This window comes from Bombina bombina, chromosome 2, assembly GCF_027579735.1.
Source record: "Bombina bombina isolate aBomBom1 chromosome 2, aBomBom1.pri, whole genome shotgun sequence".
NCBI lineage: Eukaryota > Metazoa > Chordata > Amphibia > Anura > Bombinatoridae > Bombina > Bombina bombina.
In genome coordinates this window covers 419,781,058-419,807,232 of record NC_069500.1, presented here as the reverse complement: position 1 = coordinate 419,807,232, position 26,175 = coordinate 419,781,058, and the positions used below count along the sequence as shown (strand labels likewise).

The 26,175-nt window shown below is 37.9% G+C and overlaps 1 protein-coding gene across 1 annotated transcript in view; it reads left to right on the top strand.

Annotated features, from left to right (window-relative positions):
* The window catches only part of PI4KA (phosphatidylinositol 4-kinase alpha), a 442,522-nt gene that overhangs the window by 8,613 nt on the left and 407,734 nt on the right, over positions 1 to 26,175 (top strand). The window contains 3 exon segments of the mRNA XM_053701959.1: positions 17,576 to 17,692; positions 24,622 to 24,715; positions 25,911 to 25,999. Of these exon segments, the coding sequence (XP_053557934.1) occupies positions 17,576 to 17,692; positions 24,622 to 24,715; positions 25,911 to 25,999 (300 nt within the window).

Sequence of the window (26,175 nt, the reverse complement as noted above, 5' to 3'; positions counted from 1 at the left end):
GTGACATGATTTATTTAACAAAAATAAAGCCAAAGTGAAGAAGCCATGTGTGAAAAACACAAAGTAAACCCTTACTGGTTCCATATGAATTAAGAGGCTAAGTAGCAGCCAGGTGCTGCTAATCAAATGGCCTTGATTAATTATCATCAGCATCTGCATCATCAGGTGTGACCACCTCTATAATAGCCAAAGTTTTAGCAGTTTGCTGGTCTGGAGTATTCAGGTGTGTTTTAACACAATGCCAAGGAGGAAAGACATCAGCAATGATCTTAGAGAAGCAATTGTTGCTGTCCATCATTCTGGGAAGGGTTATAAGGCCATTTCCAAACAATTCAAAGTCCATCATTCTACAGTGAGAAAGATTATTCACAAGTGGAAAACATTCATGACAGTTGCCAATCTTTCCAGGAGTGGACGTCCCAGCAAATTCACTCCACGGTCAGACCGTGCAATGCTCGGAGAAATTGCAAAAAAAAAGAAGTTACATCTCAGACTCTACAGGTCTCAGTTAGCATGTTAAAGTTCATGACAGTACAATGAGAAAAAGACTGAACACGTTTGTATGAATATGGTTTGTATGGAAGGATTACCAGGAGAAAGACTTTCCTCTCTAAAAAGAAAATGGCAGCACGGCTTAGGTTTGCGAAGTTGCATCTGAACAAACCACAAGACCTCTGGAACAATGGTCTTTGGTCAGATAAGACAAAAGTAGAGATATTTGGCCATAATGCTCAGCGCCACATTTGACAAAAACCAACCACAGTATATCAGCTCAAACACCTCATACCAACTGTCAAGTATGCTGACAGAGGGGTGATGATTTGGGCTTGTTTTGTAGCCAGAGGACCTGGGCACCTTGCAGTCATTGAGTTGACCATAAACTCCTTTGTATACCATAGTATTCTAGAGTCGAATGTGAGGCTATCTGTGTGACAGCTAAAGCTTGGCCGAAATTGGGTCATGAAAAAGGACAATGATTTCAAGTGCTCCAGCAAATCTACAACAGAATGGTTGAAAAATAAAAGAATCAAGGTGTTGCAATGGCCCAGTCAAAGTCCAGACTTCAACCTGATTGAAATAATGTGGCGGAACCTTAAGAGAACTGCATAAACTAATGCCCACAAACCTCCATGAACTGAAGCAACTTTGTAAAGAAGAGTGGGCCAAAATTCCTCCACAACAATGCGAGAGACTGATAAAGTTATTGCTGCTAAAGGTGGTTCTACAAGCTATTGAATCATAAGGTGTACTTAGTTTTTCACACAGGGCTTCTCCATATTCGCTTTATTTTTGTAAAATAAATCATGATGCAGTGTATTATGTCATGTGGTGTTGTTCATCTTAGGTTGTATTTACCTAATTTTAAGACCTGCTAAGGACCAGATGCTTGTTATGTCCTGACACGTAAAACCGTAGAATTCAAAGAGGGTGTCATTTATTTTCACATGACTGTATGTATGTGTGTGGTTTAATCTAAAATAAACAAATACTTACAGTATGTGTTGTTGTTTGAGTTAAAATTATTTTTTATTATCTTGATTGCCTTATTCTAATTTGTCTCCTTCTCATCCTCATGATACAGTTTGACATTTAAATTTGCCTCAAAGCAAACATGATAGACCTGAGTATGGTTTACTATTCCAGCAAGAGCCAAGCTGCAGTTTGTAAACTTTGTACCAGAGGCAAAAGTCGCTGGAAGCTTGAGTTAAAAAAAAGCAGATTTGTGTCTTTCAGTCCCTTCCCTGCATGCCTGGCCTTCAGTTAGCCAAAAGAAGGATGGTGCTTATTACCTACTGTAGAATATCGTTATCTTGGGTTTATATTGTTCAGTTCAAGTGTTTGTTCTGCTACAAAGTGATTGTCACTTTTAATATTTTTCTTTTCTTATTGAGAGTGGCTGCCACTGTGTTTTCTTACTTTATATTAAAGGGACAGTCTACACCAGAATTTTTATTGTTTTAAAAGAAAGATAATCCCTTTATTACCCATTTCCCAGTTTTGCATAACCAACACAGTTATAATAATATACTTTTAACCTTTTTTCAGTTCTTTTGACAGACTTGCAATCTAGCCAATCAATGCCTGCTCCCAGATTACTTCACGTGCACGAGCACAGTGTTATCTATATGAAATATGTGAACTAACACCCTCTAATGGTGAAAAACTGTTAAAATGCCATCTGAAAGAGGTGGGCTTCAAGGTCTAAGAAATTAGCATATGAACCTCCTAGGTTAAGCTTTCAACTAAGAATACCAAGAGAACAAAACAAAATTGGTGATAAAAGTAAATTGGAAAATTGTTTAAAATTACATGCTCTATCTGAATCATGAAAGTTTATTTTGGCCTAGACTGTCCCTTTAATACGGTTAGTCATGACTGAAGTTTAAACTTGTTGTTTTTGAGTCTATTATAATCAATATCTCCAGGTAGAGACAGGAGATGAAAATAAGTTTAATGGAAACATTTACCAATCATTACCACAATGTAACTTTCAGTGCCACCCTTAGTATTTGCGGTCCCTAGGTAAGAGAAATTTGTGGGGCCCTTCAGCCCAGCCTCCTTATTCCCCTCCCCTGTATGATCTGCCCCTCGAATTGTATGTCTTATTTACAACATTTAATATTTCCTATATAAAGAAAAACACTATATATTATTCTTCCTGATACCATAAACAGTTCTTCATAAACTAAATACACAACGTACATTGCACCTTCTCATACACTCACTCCTGACAGTGCAGGGCGGGTGCCCCTCTCACCCCTCCCAAAGGGTAGGCCTGGTAACTTTTCTTCAGAATAATTCACTGTGACTAAGAGTGGCTGACAGTGGAAATTAGTAAACTGTGTGTGTTAACCTGCTTTTGGAGTGACTATCATTAAGTATTTACTGTTACTCGATGTGTTTACTTATTATTATAAGAGGTTGGTTGGCTGTACATATGGCTCTGACTGACACTAAAACAGGGCATAACAAAATTCACATAATAGTGATTGATTACATCCACATTATTTGTCTTTATATACAATGGATTTATATATGTAAACAAGTATTTTCCCTTATCTAAGCGCTTCAGACAATGTATATGTAAATAACAAATATCTAAAATCTAATATTAAGCTAATAGTATCATTGTTAATATAAAATAAATGTTATGTGCACAACAACCTTATAAATCCAGACTATATATGAAGTGCTGCTGAGATTCAGACAGTTCTGTTTAAGGATGGCTGTCAATAACGTGAGATAATCTAAAAAACATGAGCACAGCGCATCTCAAATTCAAATGTAGTTGAATGATATAGATATCGCTTCCACATACAGTAAAATTATTGCACTCACATAGGATTAATTCTTTAAAGCTAAAACAACAGTCTCTCTCGACTGTACCCCTCTAGCTATTCTGTGTCCTCTGCTCCAGCGCCTCTGGATTTCACCATTTGCAAATACGTGTAGCGTTCTCCCAATCTGTCACAAAGGCACATCCGTTGGAGTCCTGTTGCGTGTCAGGTCTTAAATTGACAGTTATAAATATGTCACGAGAGTGCAATCAATATCTGTGTGCAATATAGCAGTTTTAAAGGGACATAAAGCCCATTTTTTTCTTTTGTGATTCAGATAGAGCATGTGATTTTATATATTTTTCCAATTTATTTCTATTATCTAATTTTGTTTCTTTTGTATCCTTTGTTGAAAGTTATACATAGGTAGACTCAGAAGCTGCTGATTGATGGCTGCATATATATATATATATATATATATACTGCTCCTTCAACAAGGAATACCAAGAGAATGAAACAAATTAGATAATAGAAGTATATTGGAAAGTTGTTTAAAAAGGTATAATTTATCTGAACCACAACAGAAAACGATTGTGTTCCTGCACATTCCCCTTCTGACAGGAGTTGAAAAAGCCACAATTTTCATATTTAAATTACAGGAAAAGGGTACAAAATAAATACATGTATTTTTTTTATTTGTTTTACTACATGTAATTAAAAATTTCAAATTACAATCTTATGGCCTGATCCTATTTTACTCTACAGAATGAGTTAATAGTGATAAGATGATTAGATGGTTTCAGAAGTTCATTGCTTGCCAACGTTAGGTTTCCCTGGTTACTGTGGAAACTTGCACCCTCTGAGGCTGAGCAACACAATGACCTCAGTCTCCCAGCTGCAGAACCCAGATGCATTTACTGCGCACAGTGCTGGAATTGGCATTTAAATCCAGTGTGCTGCTGTAAAAAAATGCCATAATCTGTTACAGAATGCCTATAATTTACCCAGCTAATTTTGTTTGTCACACAAGACCAATTTACTGCACACATTTCAAAGAGGGGAAAGTTGGTTGTTTGACTTTTTGGCAACAATTGTATTTAATGTTGGGTTTATTTTTGTCTGGATTGAATAACACAGCAGTAGGCATGGTGTCTTATGTGCTATATTTTTTTTCTTTCCTGCAGTAATAGTTTACATAACAAACTATAGAGAAAACTAATCTAAAAGTTGTTTTTTTTTACGTCTTAAACCCAACTGAATTAGGAAAAACTTCAGAGCAATGTTTACCAACTAAAACAATCCAGTTAGTGATTGCTTATAATAGTTAAATGAGTTTATTAATGGGGTTAACAAATGATAATTGTGTTTATTACTTATTTATATAGTGCCTTTCTCAAAAGCACTTAAAGGGACATGCCAGCCACATTTTTTCTTTTATGATTTAGAAAGAGAATGCAATTTTAAACATCTTTCTAATCTACTTATATTATCTAATTAGTTTTATTCTCTTGATATTCTTTGATGAAAAGCATATCTAGATATGCTCACTAGCTGCTGATTGGTTGCTGCACATAGAAGCATTGTGTGATTGGCTCACCATGTGCATTGCTTTTTCTTCTACTAAGGATATTTAAAAAATGAAGCAAAATAAATAATGGAAGTAAATTGTAATGTTGTTTAAATTTCTATTCTCTATCTTAATCATGAAAGAAAGATTTTGGGTTTAGTGGCCCTTTAAGTACTGCGCCTCAGACTTTATCAATCAAATAATAGTTTTATTATTTATCATGTTTACCTATTTAAACCAAATGGATTATTCATTTTATTGCCTTTGGCAGGATGAGAAACTGAGTTTTGTTGTGGGACTAGAACCTGCAGTCTTGTTGTTGTGTTTTTTTTTTAAAATTTGTTATATTATATATATATATATATATATATATATATATATATATATATATATATATATATATATATATATATATATATATATATATATGTTCCCCAGTTGGCAAACAAACAACCTTAGTTGTATTGCAAGGGACAAAAAAACAACTAAATTTAAATGCAAATTAAATAAATGAGTTTATGTAATGTCTTTAGTTGCAAAAATGCCCGAAATAACATATACAGTAAATCCAGACTTATTTGTTTAATGCTTTTTTAGTTAAAAATAACTCACAAACTTCTCTGCCTTTGTTTTTGGTTTTTGTGTTCTAAAATGCAAATACTAGCCTATATTTATTGAGAACAACTATTAGCTTTGTGATTACAGTACAGTAGGTCACAGGAACAGTTAAAATAATTCTCTGTCTCTCTCCTTATCATCTTCGAATCCTGGCTTAGCCGATGTCCCAGAATCTGCTATTACCATCCAGGGTTATCTCTGTCTCAGAAAAGACAGCGCTAAAAGAGGTGGTGGACTTCTAATATAAGTTAAAGAGTCTATAAATATCTCCCTTATAAACCTACCTAATTCCTACATAAGCTTTGAATGTATTGCTGCCAAAATAGTAGTCCCATTCTCTAAACCAGTCAATATTGGCATTTACCGTCCCCCTTCGTCCTCAACCGAATCGCTACAAGAAATATCTCAGCTAATTAATAAAATTGCCTCCCAGTAAAAGAAGGGTGAATTGCTGGTTCTTAGCGACTTTAATTTATTGTGGTTAACACCCCAAAAATAATAAATTCAGCTCAGTCTTTCAAGCAGTTAATCTCATGCAATTAATATCTGCTTCGACTTGTTTAAATAATTTATCCTCTTACCATTCTCTCCTGGACTGGATACTTGTGTCCTGCCCAAGTAGATTTCTGGAATCGGGAGTCTAATCAAATGTATTTAGTGACCGCTCCCTCAATTACTGTGTCTGTAAAATAAAGCCTATTCAATCAGCTCATAAAATCATCACTGCTAGGTCATTTATCAACTTTAAAACCTAGGCCTTCATAATTAACCTTTACAATAAACCGTGGCAGAGATTATCCCTTATACCTGAACCTGATTTGGCAGTGGACTTTTTCTACTCTGAATTTTAGCAGGTCTGTAATGTCAATGCTCCTCTATGGAACCTCAGATTTAATGGAGCGAATCTGCCTTGTGTCTCAGAGCTATTTTCCTTGATTTTGCAAAGGCCTCTAATACTGTTGATCACAACATCTTAATACCCAAGATCAAAGCCTCTTGTCTTACTTATCAGATAGATCTCAATCTGTGTCTATTTCTATCAGTGTATCCAGGTCTCTCATTTTAGGGGACCTCTTGTTCTCCAAATTCACAAATGATTTTTCCTTGGTTTGCAAAAACTCACTCAGTACACATGTATGCCAATGACACCATAATATATGCAACAAAACCAAACATATCACAAATTGAGGCTGTGTTGCAGCAGGATTTTTGAGAGGTCGAAAGATGGATCTGTAAAAATGAACTGTTTCTAAACACTGGAAAAACAGTAACTATGGTTTTTTTTTAAAAACGCAGAACTAAACATAATTACATTATCAAACTGTAGGCTGGCCCATGTATTGCAGTATTTGGCTTGATCATAACCTGTCGTTTGGATCACATATTGACAAACTACTGTCAAAACTGTACCGTAAAATTGGAGCTCCTTTTTAGAAATAAATCCTGTCTAAATCTTGATGTTAGAAAACGTATTGTACAACAAATGCTGATCCTGGCAATTGATTACATGGATGTTGTGTATGCATCTTACATTTCAGATCCATCTTTGTAAAATTGCAACTCTCTATAACTCGTTATGCCAATTTGTCCTGCAATATGTTTACAAAACCCATCATTGTGATATGTTAAAAGAACTTAACTGGCTCTTGCTTGACGATAGATGTTTTCTTCACCTCTCTTGCCTTATCTAAAACCAAGTTTTTGAGAAACTCCCATGCTACCTGAGCAGTATATTCAACCCTGCTCCCCACTTCCTCTATAACTTTAGGTCCTGTTCTTCCACTCTACTCTCCATTTCCCGTTACAGCAAGGAAGCTGGTTGATTGGTGTTCTCATTTAGAGCTCTTCCACTGTGGAATAACCTCCCAGAAACCACCAAATTCTCCAGCAACCTGAGATCCTTGAAAAGAAAAATCCCTCTCTCTTTACAAACAAATCTATCCTTTAAAGACTGTAAATTATAAAAAGACCTGCCATATGTCTGTGTATAGCAATGTATTTATTTTGTACAATATGTAATGTATTGCTGGCACTTCCAAAGGCTTACTTGAAAACAAGAGAAATCTCAATGTATTTTTTCCTGGTAAAATATTTTATTTATAAATAAATTAATTGGATTTAAACAATAATTTTGGTGCTTTTACTCACATAATTTATGGGGGGGGGGGGGCATGTTGCAGCAGAAAGAAAACATTTTAAAAATAACTTCAGTTTGCAGAAATAACAAAATATGGGAGAACACCACTATATAAAATGCCCCCCAAAAAATGCAATTACACTTAGGGGTAGATTTATTAAGTAGCGGATGATATTTCCTACCACCATCGTTTCAGGCTCACCTGAAATGTACATTCAGAAGCAGCGGACTGAAATCATCCCAATCAAATTGGCTGCTGGTGAGCAGGGGGCGGCATTGCACAAGCATTTCACTAGAAATGCTTGTGCAATGATAAATGCCGACAGTGTATGCTGTCGGCATTTAGCGAAGTCAAGCGAAGTAAATCTACCCCTTAGTCAGAACTTCAAATAAAAAGATTTTTTTCTAACAGATTTCAAAGTTATGTCTATTTCCACACCCACTGAATTATGTGACAGCCATCAGCCAATCACAAATGCATATATTCTGTGAATTCTTGCACATGCTCAGTAGGAGCTGGTGACTCAGAAAATGTAAATATAAAAAGACTGCATATTTTATTAATGGAAGTAAATTGGAAAGTTGTTTAAAATTGCTCTATCTGAATCATGAAAGTTTAATTTTGACTTGAGTGTCCCTTTTAACAACAGCAATTATTTTGTGAGTTTTTAAACTAACTAAAAAGCTGATTCAGGGGGTTACTTAAAGGGACAGTAAAGTCATAATTAGACATTCATGATTCAGTCAGCATACAATTTTAAACAACTTTCCAATTTACTTCAATTATTTAATTTACTTCCTTCTTTTGTTATCTTTTGCTGAAAGATTTATCTAGGTAAGCTCAGGAGCAGCAAAGAACCTAGGTTCTAGCTGCTGATTGGTGGCCGCATATATATATATATATATATATATATATATATATATATATACAGTATATACCAATTGTCATTGGCTCACCCATGTGTTCAGTTAGAAACCAGTAGTGCATTGCTGCTCCTTCAACAAATTATACCAAGAGAATGAAATAAATTTGATAATAGAAGTAAACTGGAAAGTTGTTTAAAATTGTATGTTCCACCTAAATCATGAAAGGAAAAAATGTAGGTTTCCTGTCCCTTTAACTCATTTTGACAGTATATAAATGTTCTTTCTAGGCATGGTCAAAAATTTGTCATTCATTATAGTAACGAATACTGAATATTGCTGAGCGCCATTTAGCTATTTTTAGTGCAGGATTTATTAGTGTAAAAATGTAACACTTTTTTAATTTTATTTTTATAGTTTTGCTTATTTTTAAATAACATTGCTCTGAATTTCCGACTCCTAACCAAGCCCAAAGTTTTAGAAGTATACTGATGAAATACCTACTCCAGCTTGCTCCTCTTTGTGTAAAGAGTCTTTTCATATGTTGAGGAAGGGGGAGGGGGGAGTGTCTGCTGTTTTTGCTATACAATCACTCTCAGTGGGTGTTCCAGTTAACCTTTTCAACAGTGCTAAATTGGAAGCTTCTAAATAAGTTTTAAAACGGTTTTATACTCCATTTTTATATCGGTATCTGTGCATATTATTCTTTATAGTAGTGTCTATTACATGCAGTTATATGAAAATTGATGTATACTGTCCCTTTAAGAGTAAAGGTGCTGTGGAGTTTGTGTTTTCAAATTGTCAAAAAGCAGTAACCTTTATTCCCACGTGTACAAGTCAGACCATGCCCAGGAAGGTGGGTGATAGTGTTTTATGTACCCCCTACACACACACACACACACTAAGCACTTAAGACGAAGAAGCATGTCCCCTCTTTCAAATAAGTGGCCCTGGGTTTGTGCAGCTGATAGGTGATAACAATGACAGAAACCTCCATCACTGGTTTTATTTTGGAGCTCTATCATCTCTAAATAAACCCCCTCAACACTAAACACTTGTGCTTCATCTTTACTACTTTTTTTGTTTTACTTAACGTTTGCTCTGAATTTCAAACGAGTACTTTAGGGGTCCCTTTGGATGATACATTTTGCTCATCACTACTTTAATATCAACCTAACAACATGTCAGCTCTTGGCTCAGCCACTATTAATCCCTTCTCTGTTTAAAAGTAATGCTAAAGTGACCATATTAGAATATCATGAAGCTTTACTAAGGACCTGATTAAAAGCCTTTAGAATAAATAAGCAAACTTTAAAATGTTTGACATTTTGTTTTTTTTGGTGCCTAATTTTCATGGCTTTTCAAATCCTAGCTTTTTGGGTTGTTCTTCATATAATTTTAAGGATATTTACAAAATAAACAACAATAATAATAATAAAACTACAGGTGGCCCTCGTTTTACAACGGTTCAATTTACACCGTTTCAGAATAACAACCTTTTTTTCCAGTCATGTGACTGCTATTGAAAAGCATTGAGAAGCAGTACATTTATTAAAATAGCCAGTATGTGGAGCTGTCCGCTTGTTTTGCAGCAAAGTCAAGCAAGCTGAAATTAATCAGTTTAACCAGACATGAGCTATCGAGCAAATTTCAAAGGAACAAGATCTTCCTGTCTATAAATCAGTCCAGATTGGAATGCAATGAAAGAACTGTTTGCAGAAAAATGCAAGTGAAGTCTGTGTTGTGTGATTATTTTAGGTTTATAATGCTGTTTAGCAAATATTTTTGTTCATTTAACTTAGTTTAATTATATTCTGTGTTGTGTGATTATTTAATTAGGTTTATAATGCTGTTTAGCATTTAAAGTCTTCATTTCAAAGCTTTAAAAATAATGTATTAGATATTACTTATGACAATTTTGAGAGGGGCCTGGAACCTATCTCCCTCACTTCCCATTGACTTACATTATAAACTGGGTTTCAATTTACAATGGTTTCCATTTACAACCATTCCTTCTGGAACCTAACCCCGGCGTAAACTGAGGGCTACCTGTATATAAATTCCTTGCTGGCTCAATTTAATTTAAAATTGCCAATCTATTTACTATCCTTTTCTGAGGCGAACAATTGTCCATATTGTTTGCAAGATTAGGCCTCTTGTTATTGTTAGTGTGTAAATTTCAATTACTTTTCATTTCAACGCAATTTAATTTAGTAAAATTGTGCCGCTGAGTAAACCAGTCAGGGCCATTTTACTTTTAATAAAAAAAAGAAAAGAAGATATGCTCTAATTTATATGATTTTGCTTTATTACTTTAAAGGGTGTTAAACACAAAAATAAAGAAAAATGTGAATGAAAGAGCACTATTTAAATATGTATTTGTCTGCATTTATAATGTTTAGATTAATTCACTGCAGAATCAATGGCAAATGCATGTTTGTGCACAACTAATCTTTAGGGACATATTATTCATAGGGTGATCAGGACAATTTCCACAGCAATATTGGTGGACAGTGTCATATCAGACAAGCATAAATTCACTTTTAGAAGCAACAGGTACATAAATGAAATTAATGTAGCTTTAATGGAGTTAGAATAAGCCCCTTTTAGCTAAGCATGGGTCTATAAACAAGTGAACACAATAGGTTAGAGCACTTCAGTTCAAGTCCTCATAACATGCCATTTTTTCTGGTGAAGATAGTACTAAGAGAATCGTGTGTGTGTGTGTATGTATGTGTGTATATATAGATATAAAACAATCATAGGGATGGGTATCCCCTATTTCTCCTGTTAAGTGTGATCAGTCCACGGGTCATCATTACTTCTGGGATATTACTCCTCCCCAACAGGAAGTGCAAGAGGATTCACCCAGCAGAGCTGCCATATAGCTCCTCCCCTCTACGTCACCCCCAGTCATTCTCTTGCACCCAACGACTAGATAGGATGTGTGAGAGGACTATGGTGATTATATTTAGTTTTATATCTTCAATCAAAAGTTTGTTATTTTATAATAGCACCGGAGTGTGTTATTCCTTCTCTGGTAGAATTTGAAGAAGAATCTACCTGAGTTTTTACTATGATTTTAGCCGGCGTAGTTAAGATCATATTGCTGTTTCTCGACCATCTGAGGAGAGGTAAACTTCAGATCAGGGGACAGCGGGCAGATTAATCTGCAAAGAGGTATGTAGCAGCTTATTTTTTTCTGACAATGGAATTGATGAGAAAATTCTGCCATACCGATATAATGTAAAGTCAGCCTTAAATGCAGTAGCAGCAACTGGTATCAGGCTGTCATGTATGTATATTTTACACTTCAGTATTCTGGGGAATGGCACTTGACTGGAATTATACTGTGTGCATAAGACTTTAGCCTAATTTGCAGGGACTAGCAACAGGCTTTTTAATAACAATTAATTTATGTTAAACGTTTTTTGCTGGCATGTAAAATCGTTTCATTTTCTGAGGTACTGGGTGAATAAAATGTTTTGGGCACTATTTTTTCCACTTGGCAGTTGTTTTGTTTAATTTATGACAGTTTACTGATCTCTCTCACTGTTGTGTGTGAGGGGGAGGGGCCTTTTTTGGCGCTTTTGCTATGCATCAAAAAATTCAGTCAGAAGCTCATTGTATTTCCTGCATGATCCGGTTCATCTCTACAGAACTCAGGGGTCTTCAAAACTTGTTTTGAGGGAGGTAATCTCTCACAGCAGAGCTGTGAGATTTTAGTTGACTGTGATAAAAAACGTTTATTTCTGTAACTTTTTTTCTGCTATCAGGGTTAGTTATCCTTTGCTAATGGGAACAAGCCTTTGATAAAATTGTGTTTTTTTTTTTACAAAGATTTGATGCTATAACCTTTCAGTTTATTAACTTTCAACTGTCATAACTCTTTCTGTGCTTCTTATAGGCACAGTACGTTTTCATATTATAGTAAAATACTTGAAAAGTATTTCCAAGTTGCTAGTTTATTTGCTAGTGTGTTAAACATGTCTGATTCAGAGGAAGACATCTGTGCTATATGTGCTAATGCCAAAGTGGAGCCCAATAGAAATTTATGTACTAACTGCATTGATGCTACTTTAAATAAAAGTCAATCTGTACAAATTGAACACATTTCACCAAACAACGAGGGGAGAGTTATGCCGACTAACTCGCCTCACGTGTCAGTACCTGCATCTCCCGCTCGGGAGGTGCGTGATATTGTGGCGCCGAGTATATCTGGGCGGCCATTACAAATCACATTACAGGATATGGCTACTGTTATGACTGAAGTTTTGGCTAAATTACCAGAACTAAGAGGTAAGCGTGATCACTCTGGGGTGAGAACAGAGTGCGCTGATAATGTTAGGGCCATGTCAGATACTGCGTCACAACTTGCAGAACATGAGGACGGAGAGCTTCATTCTGCGGCTGACGGTTCTGATCCAAACAGATTGGATTCAGATATTTTAAATTTAAGCTGGAAAACCTCTGTGTATTACTAGGGGAGGTGTTAGCGGCTCTGAATGATTGTAACACAGTTGCAATACCAGAGAAAATGTGTAGGTTGGATAAATATTTTGCGGTACCGTCGAGTACTGACGTTTTTCCTATACCTAAGAGACTTACTGAAATTGTTACTAAGGAGTGGGATAGACCCGGTGTGCCGTTCTCACCCCCTCCGATATTTAGAAAGATGTTTCCAATAGACACCACCACACGGGACTTATGGCAAACGGTCCCTAAGGTGGAGGGAGCAGTTTCTACTTTAGCTAAGCGTACCACTATCCCGGTGGAGGATAGCTGTGCCTTTTCAGATCCAATGGATAAAAAGTTAGAGGGTTACCTTAAGAAAATGTTTGTTCAACAAGGTTTTATATTGCAACCCCTTGCATGCATTGCGCCTGTCACGGCTGCAGCAGCATTTTGGTTTGAGTCTCTGGAAGAGACACTTGAATCAGCTCCATTAGATGAGATTACACACAAGCTTAAAGCTCTTAAGTTAGCTAACTCATTTATTTCAGATGCCGTAGTACATTTAACTAAGCTTACGGCTAAGAATTCCGGATTCGCCATTCAGGCGCGCAGAGCACTGTGGCTAAAATCCTGGTCAGCTGACGTTACTTCTAAGTCTAAATTACTTAATATACCTTTCAAAGGGCAGACCTTATTCGGGCCCGGATTGAAAGAAATTATCGCTGACATTACAGGAGGTAAAGGCCATGCCCTGCCTCAAGACAGAGCCAAACCTAAGGCTAGACAGTCTAATTTTCGTTCCTTTCGGAATTTCAAAGCAGGAGCAGCATCAACTTCCTCTGCTCCAAAACAAGAAGGATCTGTTGCTCGCTACAGACAAGGCTGGAGACCTAACCAGTCCTGGAACAAGGGCAAGCAGGCCAGGAAACCTGCTGCTGCCCCTAAAACAGCATGAATTGAGGGCCCCCGATCCGGGAACGGATCTAGTGGGGGGCAGACTTTCTCTCTTCGCCCAGGCTTGGGCAAGAGATGTCCAGGATCCCTGGGCGCTAGAGATAATATCTCAGGGATACCTTCTGGACTTCAAATACTCTCCCCCAAGAGAGAGATTTCATCTGTCAAGGTTGTCAACAAACCAAATAAAGAAAGAGGCGTTTCTACGCTGCGTACAAGAGCTTTTATTAATGGGAGTAATCCATCCAGTTCCACGGTCGGAACAGGGACAAGGGTTTTACTCAAATCTGTTTGTGGTTCCCAAAAAAGAGGGAACTTTCAGGCCAATCCTGGATTTAAAGATCCTAAACAAATTCCTAAGAGTTCCATCGTTCAAAATGGAGACTATTCGGACAATTTTACCCATGATCCAAAAAGGTCAGTACATGACCACAGTGGATTTAAAAGATGCTTACCTTCACATACCGATCCACAAAGATCATTACCGGTATCTAAGGTTTGCCTTTCTAGACAGGCATTACCAGTTTGTAGCTCTTCCATTCGGATTGGCTACGGCTCCAAGAATCTTCACAAAGGTTCTGGGTGCTCTTCTGGCGGTACTAAGACCGCGAGGAATTTCGGTAGCTCCGTACCTAGACGACATTCTGATACAAGCTTCAAGCTTTCAAACTGCCAAGTCTCATACAGAGTTAGTACTGGCATTTCTAAGGTCGCATGGATGGAAGGTGAACGAAAAGAAGAGTTCTCTCTTTCCACTCACAAGAGTTCCCTTCCTGGGGACTCTTATAGATTCTGTAGAAATGAAAATTTACCTGACAGAAGACAGGTTAACAAAACTTCAAAGTGCATGCCGTGTCCTTCATTCCATTCAACACCCGTCAGTGGCTCAATGCATGGAGGTAATCGGCTTAATGGTAGCAGCAATAGACATAGTACCCTTTGCACGCCTACACCTCAGACCGCTGCAATTGTGCATGCTAAGTCAGTGGAATGGGGATTACTCAGACTTGTCCCCTTCTCTGAATCTGGATCAAGAGACCAGAAATTCTCTTCTATGGTGGCTTTCTCGGCCACATCTGTCCAGGGGGATGCCATTCAGCAGGCCAGACTGGACAATTGTAACAACAGACGCCAGCCTACTAGGTTGGGGCGCCATCTGGAATTCTCTGAAGGCTCAGGGACAATGGAATCAGGAGGAGAGTCTCCTACCAATAAACATTCTGGAATTGAGAGCAGTTCTCAATGCCCTTCTGGCTTGGCCCCAGTTGACAACTCGGGGGTTCATCAGGTTTCAGTCGGACAACATCACGACTGTAGCCTACATCAACCATCAGGGAGGGACAAGGAGCTCCCTAGCAATGATGGAAGTATCAAAGATAATTCGCTGAGCAGAGTCTCACTCTTGCCACCTGTCAGCAATCCACATCCCGGGAGTGGAGAACTGGGAGGCGGATTTTTTAAGTCGTCAGACTTTTCATCCGGGGGAGTGGGAACTTCATCCGGAGGTCTTTGCCCAAATACTTTGACTTTGGGGCAAACCAGAGATAGATCTCATGGCGTCTCGACAGAACGCCAAGCTTCCTTGTTACGGGTCCAGATCCAGGGATCCGGGAGCGGTCCTGATAGATGCCTTGACAGCACCTTGGACCTTCAGGATGGCTTATGTGTTTCCACCCTTCCCGATGCTTCCTCGATTGATTGCCAGAATCAAACAGGAGAGAGCATCAGTGATTCTAATAGCGCCTGCATGGCCACGCAGGACTTGGTATGCAGATCTGGTGGACATGTCATCCTGTCCACCTTGGTCTCTACCTCTGAAACAGGACCTTCTGATACAGGGTCCTTTCAAACATCAAAATCTAACTTCTCTGAAGCTGACTGCTTGGAAATTGAACGCTTGATTTTATCAAAACGTGTTTTTTCTGAGTCAGTTATTGATACCTTAATACAGGCTAGGAAGCCTGTTACCAGAAAGATTTACCATAAAATATGGCGTAAATACCTATATTGGTGCGAATCCAAAGGTTACTCTTGGAGTAAGGTTAGGATTCCTAGGATATTGTCTTTTCTACAAGAAGGTTTAGAAAAGGGTTTATCCGCTAGTTCCTTAAAGGGACAGATCTCAGCTCTGTCCATTCTGTTGCACAAACGTCTGTCAGAAGTTCCAGACGTTCAGGCTTTTTGTCAGGCTTTGGCCAGGATTAAGCCTGTGTTTAAGACTGTTGCTCCGCCATGGAGTTTAAACCTTGTTCTTAACGTTTTACAGGGCGTTCCGTTTGAACCCCTTCATTCCATTGATATAAAGTTGTTATCTTGGAAAGTTCTATTTTTAATGGCTATTTCCTCGGCTCGAAGAGTCTCTGAGTTATCAGCCTTACATTGTGATTCTCCTTATTTGATTTTTCACTCGGATAAGGTAGTTCTGCGTACTAAACCTGGGTTCTTACCTAAGGTAGTCACTAACAGGAATATCAATCAAGAGATTGTTGTTCCATCCTTGTGTCCAAATCCTTCTTCAAGGAAGGAACGACTTCTGTACAATCTGGATGTAGTTCGTGCCCTAAAATTTTATTTACAGGCAACTAAAGATTTTCGACAAACGTCTTCCCTGTTTGTCGTTTACTCTGGTCAGAGGAGAGGTCAAAAAGCTTCTGCTACCTCTCTCTCTTTTTGGCTTCGTAGCATAATACGTTTAGCTTATGAGACTGCTGGACAGCAGCCTCCTGAAAGAATTACAGCTCATTCCACTAGAGCTGTGGCTTCCACTTGGGCCTTTAAGAATGAGGCCTCTGTTGAACAGATTTGCAAGGCTGCAACTTGGTCTTCGCTTCATACTTTTTCCAAATTTTACAAATTTGACACTTTTGCTTCTTCGGAGGCTATTTTTGGGAGAAAGGTTCTTCAGGCAGTGGTTCCTTCTGTATAAAGAGCCTGCCTGTCCTCCCGTCATCCGTGTACTTTTGCTTTGGTATTGGTATCCCAGAAGTAATGATGACCCGTGGACTGATCACACTTAACAGGAGAAAACATAATTTATGCTTACCTGATAAATTCCTTTCTCCTGTAGTGTGATCAGTCCACGGCCCGCCCTGTTTTTTACGGCAGGTAAATATTTTTTTAAATTATACTCCAGTCACCACTACACCCTTTGGCTTCTCCTTTCTCGTTGGTCCTTGGTCGAATGACTGGAGGTGACGTAGAGGGGAGGAGCTATATGGCAGCTCTGCTGGGTGAATCCTCTTGCACTTCCTGTTGGGGAGGAGTAATATCCCAGAAGTAATGATGACCCGTGGACTGATCACACTACAGGAGAAAGGAATTTATCAGGTAAGCATAAATTATGTTTTTACACCTCAAGATACAAAACGAAACACACCCATCTTATTAAGGGTGGAAGCTAAAGAATCACATTTTCAGACATTTTTATACTCTGCAGCTGCTGGTATAACATGTCATTGGAAGCAGATTAAGCGAAAACAATTTTTTAGTATACTGTCCCTTTATCAAGTCCAAGAGGCCATATGATTTAGATTGTTAGCTTAAGAATTACATAGAAACACTGCCTACACTAGCCAAGTGTGTCAGAATACATAGAGATGGTGACCTCAGTAATATTAGCTTTTGAAATATGTACTGCATGTAGTTTAATATTTACATATAATCTGCGATGCATATAATTGTAACTGCTCCTTTCTCCATCAGGTGCAGAAACTACTATGTATGTGCCCGGTTGATTTCCACGGGGTGTTTCAGCTGGATGAACGGCGTAGAGATGCTCTCATAGCTTTGGGGATCTTTCTGGTGGAGTCTGATCTCCAGGTATGTGCCCTTGAAGTGTTTTATGCTGAGAGACAGTTATATAAAGCACCACTTTGTTTAACGTGATTATGGATTTCAGATTACAGAACACAAAATCATGACAGGCACAGCAAAAATCAATCTATTCATTTTTTTTCCCTTTTTGTAAAGCTTTCACTTTTTTCTTTTGTATGATGATAAGAGTCCATAAGATGTGGCATATACTTCCCGCCACTAGGAGGCCAAGAGCCCACACAAGAGCTTTAATCCCTTCCCACCTCCCCTCTCTCCTCAGTTTGTTCTCGGCCTCACAGGTAGAAAGGCTGAAGATCGAGGTGCTCCAGCTATTTAATAAAAAAAATAAATTTAATGGATTCTCAAACCAATGTGAGACCCTTAACCTCTGATGCAGAGTCATTCAGTAAGAAGATCAGCAGAAAGAAGATTTCATAGGGAGATGCTGCGCACATAGCAAGGTATTCTTATGCCCCTGACTCATTCAGTGTGTATAAGAATACCTTGCTATGTGCGCAGCATCTCCCTATGGGATTTCAGCCATAACTACCCTCAGGCGTTGAGAGGACATGTCCTTAGCCTCTCCCTGTGCGAATACAGGTATTTCCTCTCAGATCCTCTGCTGTACATGTACAAGCACTGGATGGGCTCTCTACTTGATACAACTGCAGACATCATGCTGGTAAGCTCAGATGGAGGGGTGCTTCCGTCAGGTAAGTGACTACAGCACTCATACAGCCCATAGGCTATCAGAAGGTACTTGTTTTAGTCAAGTATAGCAAAGCTGGGGGACTAGCCTTCCTACCTACAGACACACTTTTTTAGTTAATTTTTCACAATAAAGGATCTATTCCTTTGTTAGGGTATATCCTGAGAGGACTGGTACCCTTAACAACCCTCCAACAACATTTTTATTCTTTAAACACTTTGTTTGGGCCTTGTTACAGCGATTAGCTCCGCCCCTTCCCATTGGCTCCCTTTTCTCTTGCTATCTGCTTATGTCTCTTGGTAGATTAGTAGTTTTGCAAACTGATAACTTCTGTGTCTGCATTTTGTATTGCCCCACCTTCAAAAAAATCATTTTCTGAGGGGGTGAGTACCCGCACAAAAGCTGCTGAGGGGGGTAGGAGCTTAGTTTAGCTTAAAAAAGCTTATAGTGAATCTTTCAGTGTTTTCTCTCATTGTCTGTTCTTATTTAACCCTGTGTCTGAGGTATATTAGAAAGTGGCTATAGTAGTAGACATTTTGCTACAAATTTTAAAATTTTTTTTTTTTTTTTCAATGAGGTCATACAACTTTAAACATAAACAAGCTTACAGGACATTAATAAACATAGGCATACGTCTACACAATGGTATTATTATTAAATAAAGCCTATAGTTCACATCCAACATACAGAGGAGATAGACATTTACAAAGATAAACACATGTGATTAGAAATATAAAGACCGGTCCTGTGTATTTGATTTCTGACCTCTTTTATATCTATGACATATTATTTCCCAAACCAGTAGGTAGTTACTCGTGGACCAAAAAAAATATATATGGGAAATATAAAAAACTTGGGAATAGTGCTATCTAATACAATTATGTCATAGAGAGTGGTTAAGGAAGGGGATATCCATGGCCGCTATATTGCAACAGATATGTAAAAAATAATAGGGAGAAGTTCTAGGGAATCTACGTTCCTTTGTTTACTCAGTAAACGAAACCTGAGGGGAGGGCGGAGCCAAAAATTTAATAACTATGAACACATAGAGGCAAGAATATATAACCTGGTAGTTATCTGCTACAATATAGATATAACACTTTAACTTTCTGGTATGAACATACAAACTAATCCCAGTTATTATTAAAACTGTGAGCTAGGTATTAGTATAGGCTTTTAGTCTCTCTTGCATCAAATAAATGAGCCTAATGCAACAGAACCTTGTAGGTCTTATTATAAGTCTAGCATAGCCAATGTAATAGTGACCAATCAGAACAAACCGGGCCATTTTGACAATTCAATGCAGACAGATAATCTCATAAAAGAAATTCTAGTGACACCTAAAACAAAGTATCAAATATCAATGTGTACATATAACAATACAGCACAATGACAAGATTAAAGTTGGTAACCCCCCCTCGTCCCCAAAACCCTCTGAATGACCGCAAAGGCCACTCTTGGACCTTCAAATGTAAAGGAAATTTGCAAAATAACAGAAGGTAGGTTTAAACATAGGAAATCACTTTTAGTCCTCAAATGGCACAACTATTAAAATTACAAGTGAGTGGACCTAAGTATACTGACTGTACAGAGGGAGGGCTATAAGTATTACAGAAGATCATAAACACGTTGTCCTATCATCTCACATTCGGTATCCTGTTGTTAATAGTATTTAGATAAACTAGTATATGAAAGGAAAATAAGAACTTCAGGGTATATGTATTGTAACGCTGGACTATCAAACTAGCCTATATTTCAGCTCTAGTGTAGGAGCTAAATTGTAGATTAAGTGTATGTTGGTAAGTCCCACTAATGACTACATATACACATTAAACCAACCATAAAGCTCAAGTCTATTGCCTTCATTAAAACTAGTGAATCTGTTAAGTTACTTAATCTCAGTTATGACATGTAGAAAGCTGCTACGTTGGAACACGCTAAAGGGTCTGGACCTTAAAAGTCTACAAAAGTCTGTCTGTTGCACATCTTTGCAGGCAAAACCTTACATCGGGAGTACACTATGAATCATTACACATCAGTTATGTAAATAGCTACAGGCTTAGCAAAATAACCATCGCTTAGGAGTTTAGCAAATGTTATTGTTAGGGATATTGAAGCATATGAGTGTCTCTCTTAACAGAAAGAGCCTAGACATTGCGTAATAAGCAAACATGTAAGTTACAATAAAATCCCAATTATCAGAAATGTGTATAGCAAATCGGAATATACTAGGCAGGCTGCTGTAGAGAGTAAGAGCTATGAGTATTATATACGACCAGAGGATCATTTTCTTTCAACCTCATATTGTATAATATTAGGCTCTAACTGCGCCATGAGAACATAGGTACACACTTTTCCATGAAGACTGTATATCAAGCTATATCCAAATTTAAAAGCGTAAATATCCTAACAATGGGATTGAAACATAAGCCAACTCATAACTAGTGGCTAGCAAAAAGAAGTCAAACAAAATAAACTGTCTCAGTGTCTCTAAGTATGCTTCACCCCATACCAGTTCGAACATTGAAGCACCATCTCTCCAAGTTTGTATAAGTCCCCGCTACCAGGTGAGGGCAAACTGAGGTAGGTATGAACCTCTGATCGGTAGTTGCCATGGTCAAGATCCGCCTTCGAAGAATGACCTCGTCTCTATCTATAGCCTGCCTCAAGATCCAGGGCGGCTGTCGCGAGGTCCCTGATTTCCATAGACTACCGGCGACACGCTCATCTGATGAGAGCTTGGCTATTGATCCCTCTGTGATCGGCCGCCTCACAGCGGGATCTGATGTCGCTGGATCCGCACTTTCTCCTGAACACTGCTGTCACTTCAGCTCAAGAAGGGTTCCACTAGCCGACACGGGTTCCATCGTCGGAGTAGTCCACCTCTCCACAGCCTCCTCTGACACGCATGGGCCTCGACTAGGAAGGATCAAGAATGTAGTTTGTTGTTTGGTGCTCTGTGTCTCCTCTGCTTCTGCTATCGGGATCCCAAGCAGCCAATTGCGCAGAGTCTCCGTCAGCTCCGCCTCAACTTTAGTGAGGTGCGCAATTAAAATGTTCTGAAGGAGCTCGTAGGACATTTGCCCCATATTTTAAGATATTGTGAAACTCTGTGTTAATGGGTATATTCAATGTCTAGATAAGAGGTCAGCACCTGGTCTTTTAGGGTTACAGCGCTTGTTTAGTTAATAACGGCTTCTCTAATGGCGTCTGCACGCGCCTCGTGTTCTCATTAGGGTTCCTGAGTAAGTATAATTTATACTGCTGATTCCATATTCGCTCCAGAGCCTCAATTGACAGATCTTTCGCTAGGTATATACAAATATTGGGTTCTTTGGTTGTCAAAGCCCCCTTTTTTGCCTTTGAAAGACTGTCTAAGCCAGGAGCTCTTAAGTTGTGTGTCCTGTCGCTTCGGCAGCTAGCTCCGCCCCCATTTTGCTACTAATTTAATATATAACATTTGTAGTTAATTACTTACATTGTTATAGCTGAACAGTTGTTATTTTTATGCAGTCTAACATGTCTGTTCCCCCTGGGATTATATCAAATTTAATAGAGGGTAGATCTACAGAAAATACCTCTGTGCAGTACCTCTATATACATTGCAAAACTGTTCCACTCTGTAAGGTTAACCAGCTATGCAATAGTTGTGCTACCTAACATTGTACATGCAAATCGGCCATAAGCCATTATCCCTGCAAAGGGTCTGTGTTCTGCTCCGGTGCATATTTCAAAAAACGCCATCTCTGATGTGAAATCAATCTGCATAAAGCAATGGCAGTATATTTGGCGTTTAGCTCCAGTCCTTATTACATAATAATTACAATTCCTGTACTGGCTAATTACATGTATTTTTTTGTATGTAAGATTCTGTGTTTACAGAACACTATTGTAAACAAAGGGTTAGCGTTTGAATACAGTTGTGAGTGCTGTTTTTTTCTCACTTTTATGCTAGTACTTTAAATATTTTTTTAATGTCCTTTTTCTTATGCAGAACTTACTTTGATTAAATCTAATTATCAATCACTTAAGGTAAGCTCCTCAATACAGCTGTCAGTTTTCCGGAATGGAGTGCTGACTGTGAGTTGCAAGGAGCACTAGAAGTTTGGACTCCTCTTTAGGTGAGGTTGCTGATTATTTTCTTGGAGCTCCAAGTCTTTTTCATGGCTCCTCCAAAACAAAGAAAAGAAATTATCATTATGAACGACTTGCAGTCACCTGGCTATGCTAAAGGTATTCTAAATCTGTTTTGGGTAGAGCAGATGCGATGTTCTCTTTCCAGAAGTGGATTTTTCAGCAGTCCTCTCAGTTCTCTCAGGGGAGTAGTCTCTCAGGGATTTGCCGGATACATTCAGATGTTTTTCCACTTGTACTGTGACCTTCCACGTACTGTGCCAGATCCAGGGACCTAAAGGCACAATTGATAGATGCCTTAGAGAGCCAATGGAATTTGTCTAACTCATCTGTTTTTCTTTCATTTGATTTTATTCCAAGAATTTTTGCTCGAATCAGGAGTCTGCTTCAGTAATCCTGATAGCTGCTGCTTGTTCCTGAAAAGGACCTGGTATACTGACCTAGTTCAGATGGCCAGTTGCTGGCTTAATTTCTTCAGGCTAACTTGTGTCTTACGGGTGTCGCACTGCAACTCAAGACAGCAGTTCTGGGTCCAATACCTGAGTAGGCTGTAAAAAAATATTAATATATCTTAGCTTTAATATAATGTCTAATTCTGAGGCATAGATTTTTTTTTCAGATTGGGTATTGTCTCTCTCTGGAACTAGGAAACCAGTTTTCCAAAGAATTTTCCACAAGTTTGAAAGTTTTTTTTTTTTTTTGAGTGGTGCTCTTCTGAGTTTTTTTTCCTGGCATATCCATTGGATTCTTCAGTTTCTGCTAGGTGGTCTTGACAAGGGATTGTCCGTTTCTTCAAGGGCCAAATATGTAGCTTTTTTCTTTTTTTAGTTCTTTTACTTTTGAATTTAGCCAGTCTTTCTAAAGTTTATATCGTTGGTCAAGATTTTAAGAGAATTAAGATTGTCGTTAGACCTGTTCCTCCTTAATGGAATTGTATTTAGTTCTTCTGTTCTTCAAGGACCTCCCTTGAACCTATGTTCAGCAGTTTTTTTAATATTTTATCCTGGAAGTTCTTTCTATTATTTTTATCTTAGCTAGAAGAATTTCCAAATTCTCTGCTTTCCTGTGACCTTTTTTTCTGGGTGTTCATAAGGATACCCAGTATGATGTTCTCCAAAATAGTTTCTGCAGAAATTTCAAACAACAATTGTTATACTCTCTTTAAAATCCTCTAGCGGTAAATTTCAGCAGTTTTTTTTTAAATTTTTTTCCTGTAAGTTCTTTCTATTATTTTTATCTTAGCTAGAAGAATTTCCAAATTCTCTGCTTTCCTGTGACCTTTTTTTGTGGGTGTTCATAAGGATACCCAGTATGTTTTTCTCCAAAAAAAATTCTGCAAAAAATTTCAAACAACAATTGTTATACCCTCTTTGAATCCTCTAGCGGTAAATTTATTCCTTTAAGCTACTAAGGATTCCAAACAAAGTTCAGTTTGTTTGTTCTCTATTCTGCTTTTCGTACAGGAAAGAAGGCTACTAGTAGCTCTAGCTTTTGGTTCAATGAAGTGATTTTCAGAACTTGGTGGCAGGGAAGCCTCCTCCTAGGCATTTATCAGCTCATTCTTCCAGTTCAGTTGCTTATTCCTGGGCTGTCATAAATTGTGCATTCACTGGAGCGGATTTGTAAATCTACAACATGTCTTCTTTGCACACATTCTTTAAAGATTTTCTGTTTTGATGTTTTTGCTTTTTGGGAAATGGTTATTGTCAGGAAACTCCATCAGGCCACAGGTTCCAGCAAAATAGTATCTGGCTTATTCTGTCTCTTCTTTTCCTTAACATGGACTTTCAGCTTGGGTATTAAATCCCATGTTATAGAATTCCTATGGACTCTTATCATGTGAAAGAAAACAAAATTTGCTTTTGTCCTTGCTTTTGTCTTTCCTTACCTATCTGTTTCCTTTTATCTGCTTGGCTATACGTTAAACTGAAGAGAGAGGGGAGGTGGAAAGGGATTAAAGCTTTTGTGTGGGCCCTTGGCCTCCTCCTAGTGGCGGGAAGTATATCCCACATTTTATGGAACTCCTACACACTCTTCTCATCCTGAAAGAAAATAGGGAAGCATACATTTTGTTTTCATACTCTTGTTTTAGCACAAAGAACATGTGGTCCCTTATCTTCTGCGGCTCCTGAGAGGTCTTCCAAAAGTGCATTGGATTGAGGAAAGCACAGCTCGCAAGGGCAAAGGTAAACCATGATTTATTTCTGACCACTTTACTGAGCAACAAAGGCACATTTAAGTTGTAGCGAAATTAAACCATAAATGTAAAACGTGTTTTCTAATTCGATAGTACAGACTTCCTCCCTAACAAGTATCATTAGTTTAAATCCCACTACTTTGTCTCTCCTCTGTCCATCTACTACTTTGTCTTGTTGGTCCATCTGTCCATCTTTCTGTGCTATCTATCCACATTTTTAAAACCATTAAAGGATTACTTTCTGTTATGATTTTTAAGCTAAACAACTAACATATTAAAGTTAATAAACATTAATTAAAACCTACTGACCTATATTTTCTCCAAAACGAAGTTTCATAACGTTGTAAAAGTTATATATTTTATTCGCCGATGATGTCACGTTATCCTGCCCACTATTTTCAGCACTGAGTGTTCAAAATACTTAAACCAATATCTTTGTGTTTAAAGCGCCATTTTGAAACCTAGGTATTGTAAACGGATTGGTACAGAGCAAAGGATACCCACGGAGTGGGTTTGGAAAACAATTAAATTTGCAGACAAGATTTCTGATATACGGTAGAGATATGTTAATGAAATGCTATTGATAAAAAGCATATTTGGGGTAGTTAGTTAGTAACAGGCATAGAAAATATTTACTTACAGTGGCCCTTTAAATATAAGCATTGTAATAGATTGTTGCACATGATTTCAAATAAGCTTGCATAAGAACTGCATGAATTTATTTAATTTCAATGTACTAAGCATTACTTTATGGAGAGTGATCCCAGGATTGTACATGAGAATGCTGTTCTGAAGTATTAGAAATCCATTTAATGTTTGTTACTTAGAAACAAACTCCTATTTGTTGTAGTGGATTTTACAGTCATTAAGATGACCAGTTTATGGTAGTTACTGAATTGAAGCTTACTGTTATAAAATATAATACAGAATATAAATAGTTTGTCTTAGTATGTTGGGAAAGTCATCCCTCTTGTAAACTAGTTTTTAATACAGTACCCTTAGGGACAGGTCTCACAAATGTTCGTGGTACTGACATATTCCCGGAAATTAGAGGCTCATATGGAAAAGGTTTCCTCACCAGCCTTTACAGCTATTATTAAATGTATCTCCTGTTTTCCAAGTACAGTACACTTCTTTCCTTTCAAACATTTTCCGGTCACTCATTTGATTTGATTTTTTAACAGGGACACTCCCTGTGGCAGAAGTCTTCAGCTTCTGTCTGGTGACATTACTGTCGGACGTTGCCCACAGAGATCCATCATTCCGAGGGCAGGCGAGTATTTTCATTTACCTGTGACAAGTGATCCTGTATTTGTTTGTGTTTCTAAAACACAAGTTTGTACTTGTGTCCTACACACTTACACCAACATCCCTGTGAAAACATACTTGCCCTTATTACCGTTAGGTCTGGCACATTATTCAGAATCATAAAATTGTTTAAGGATATTT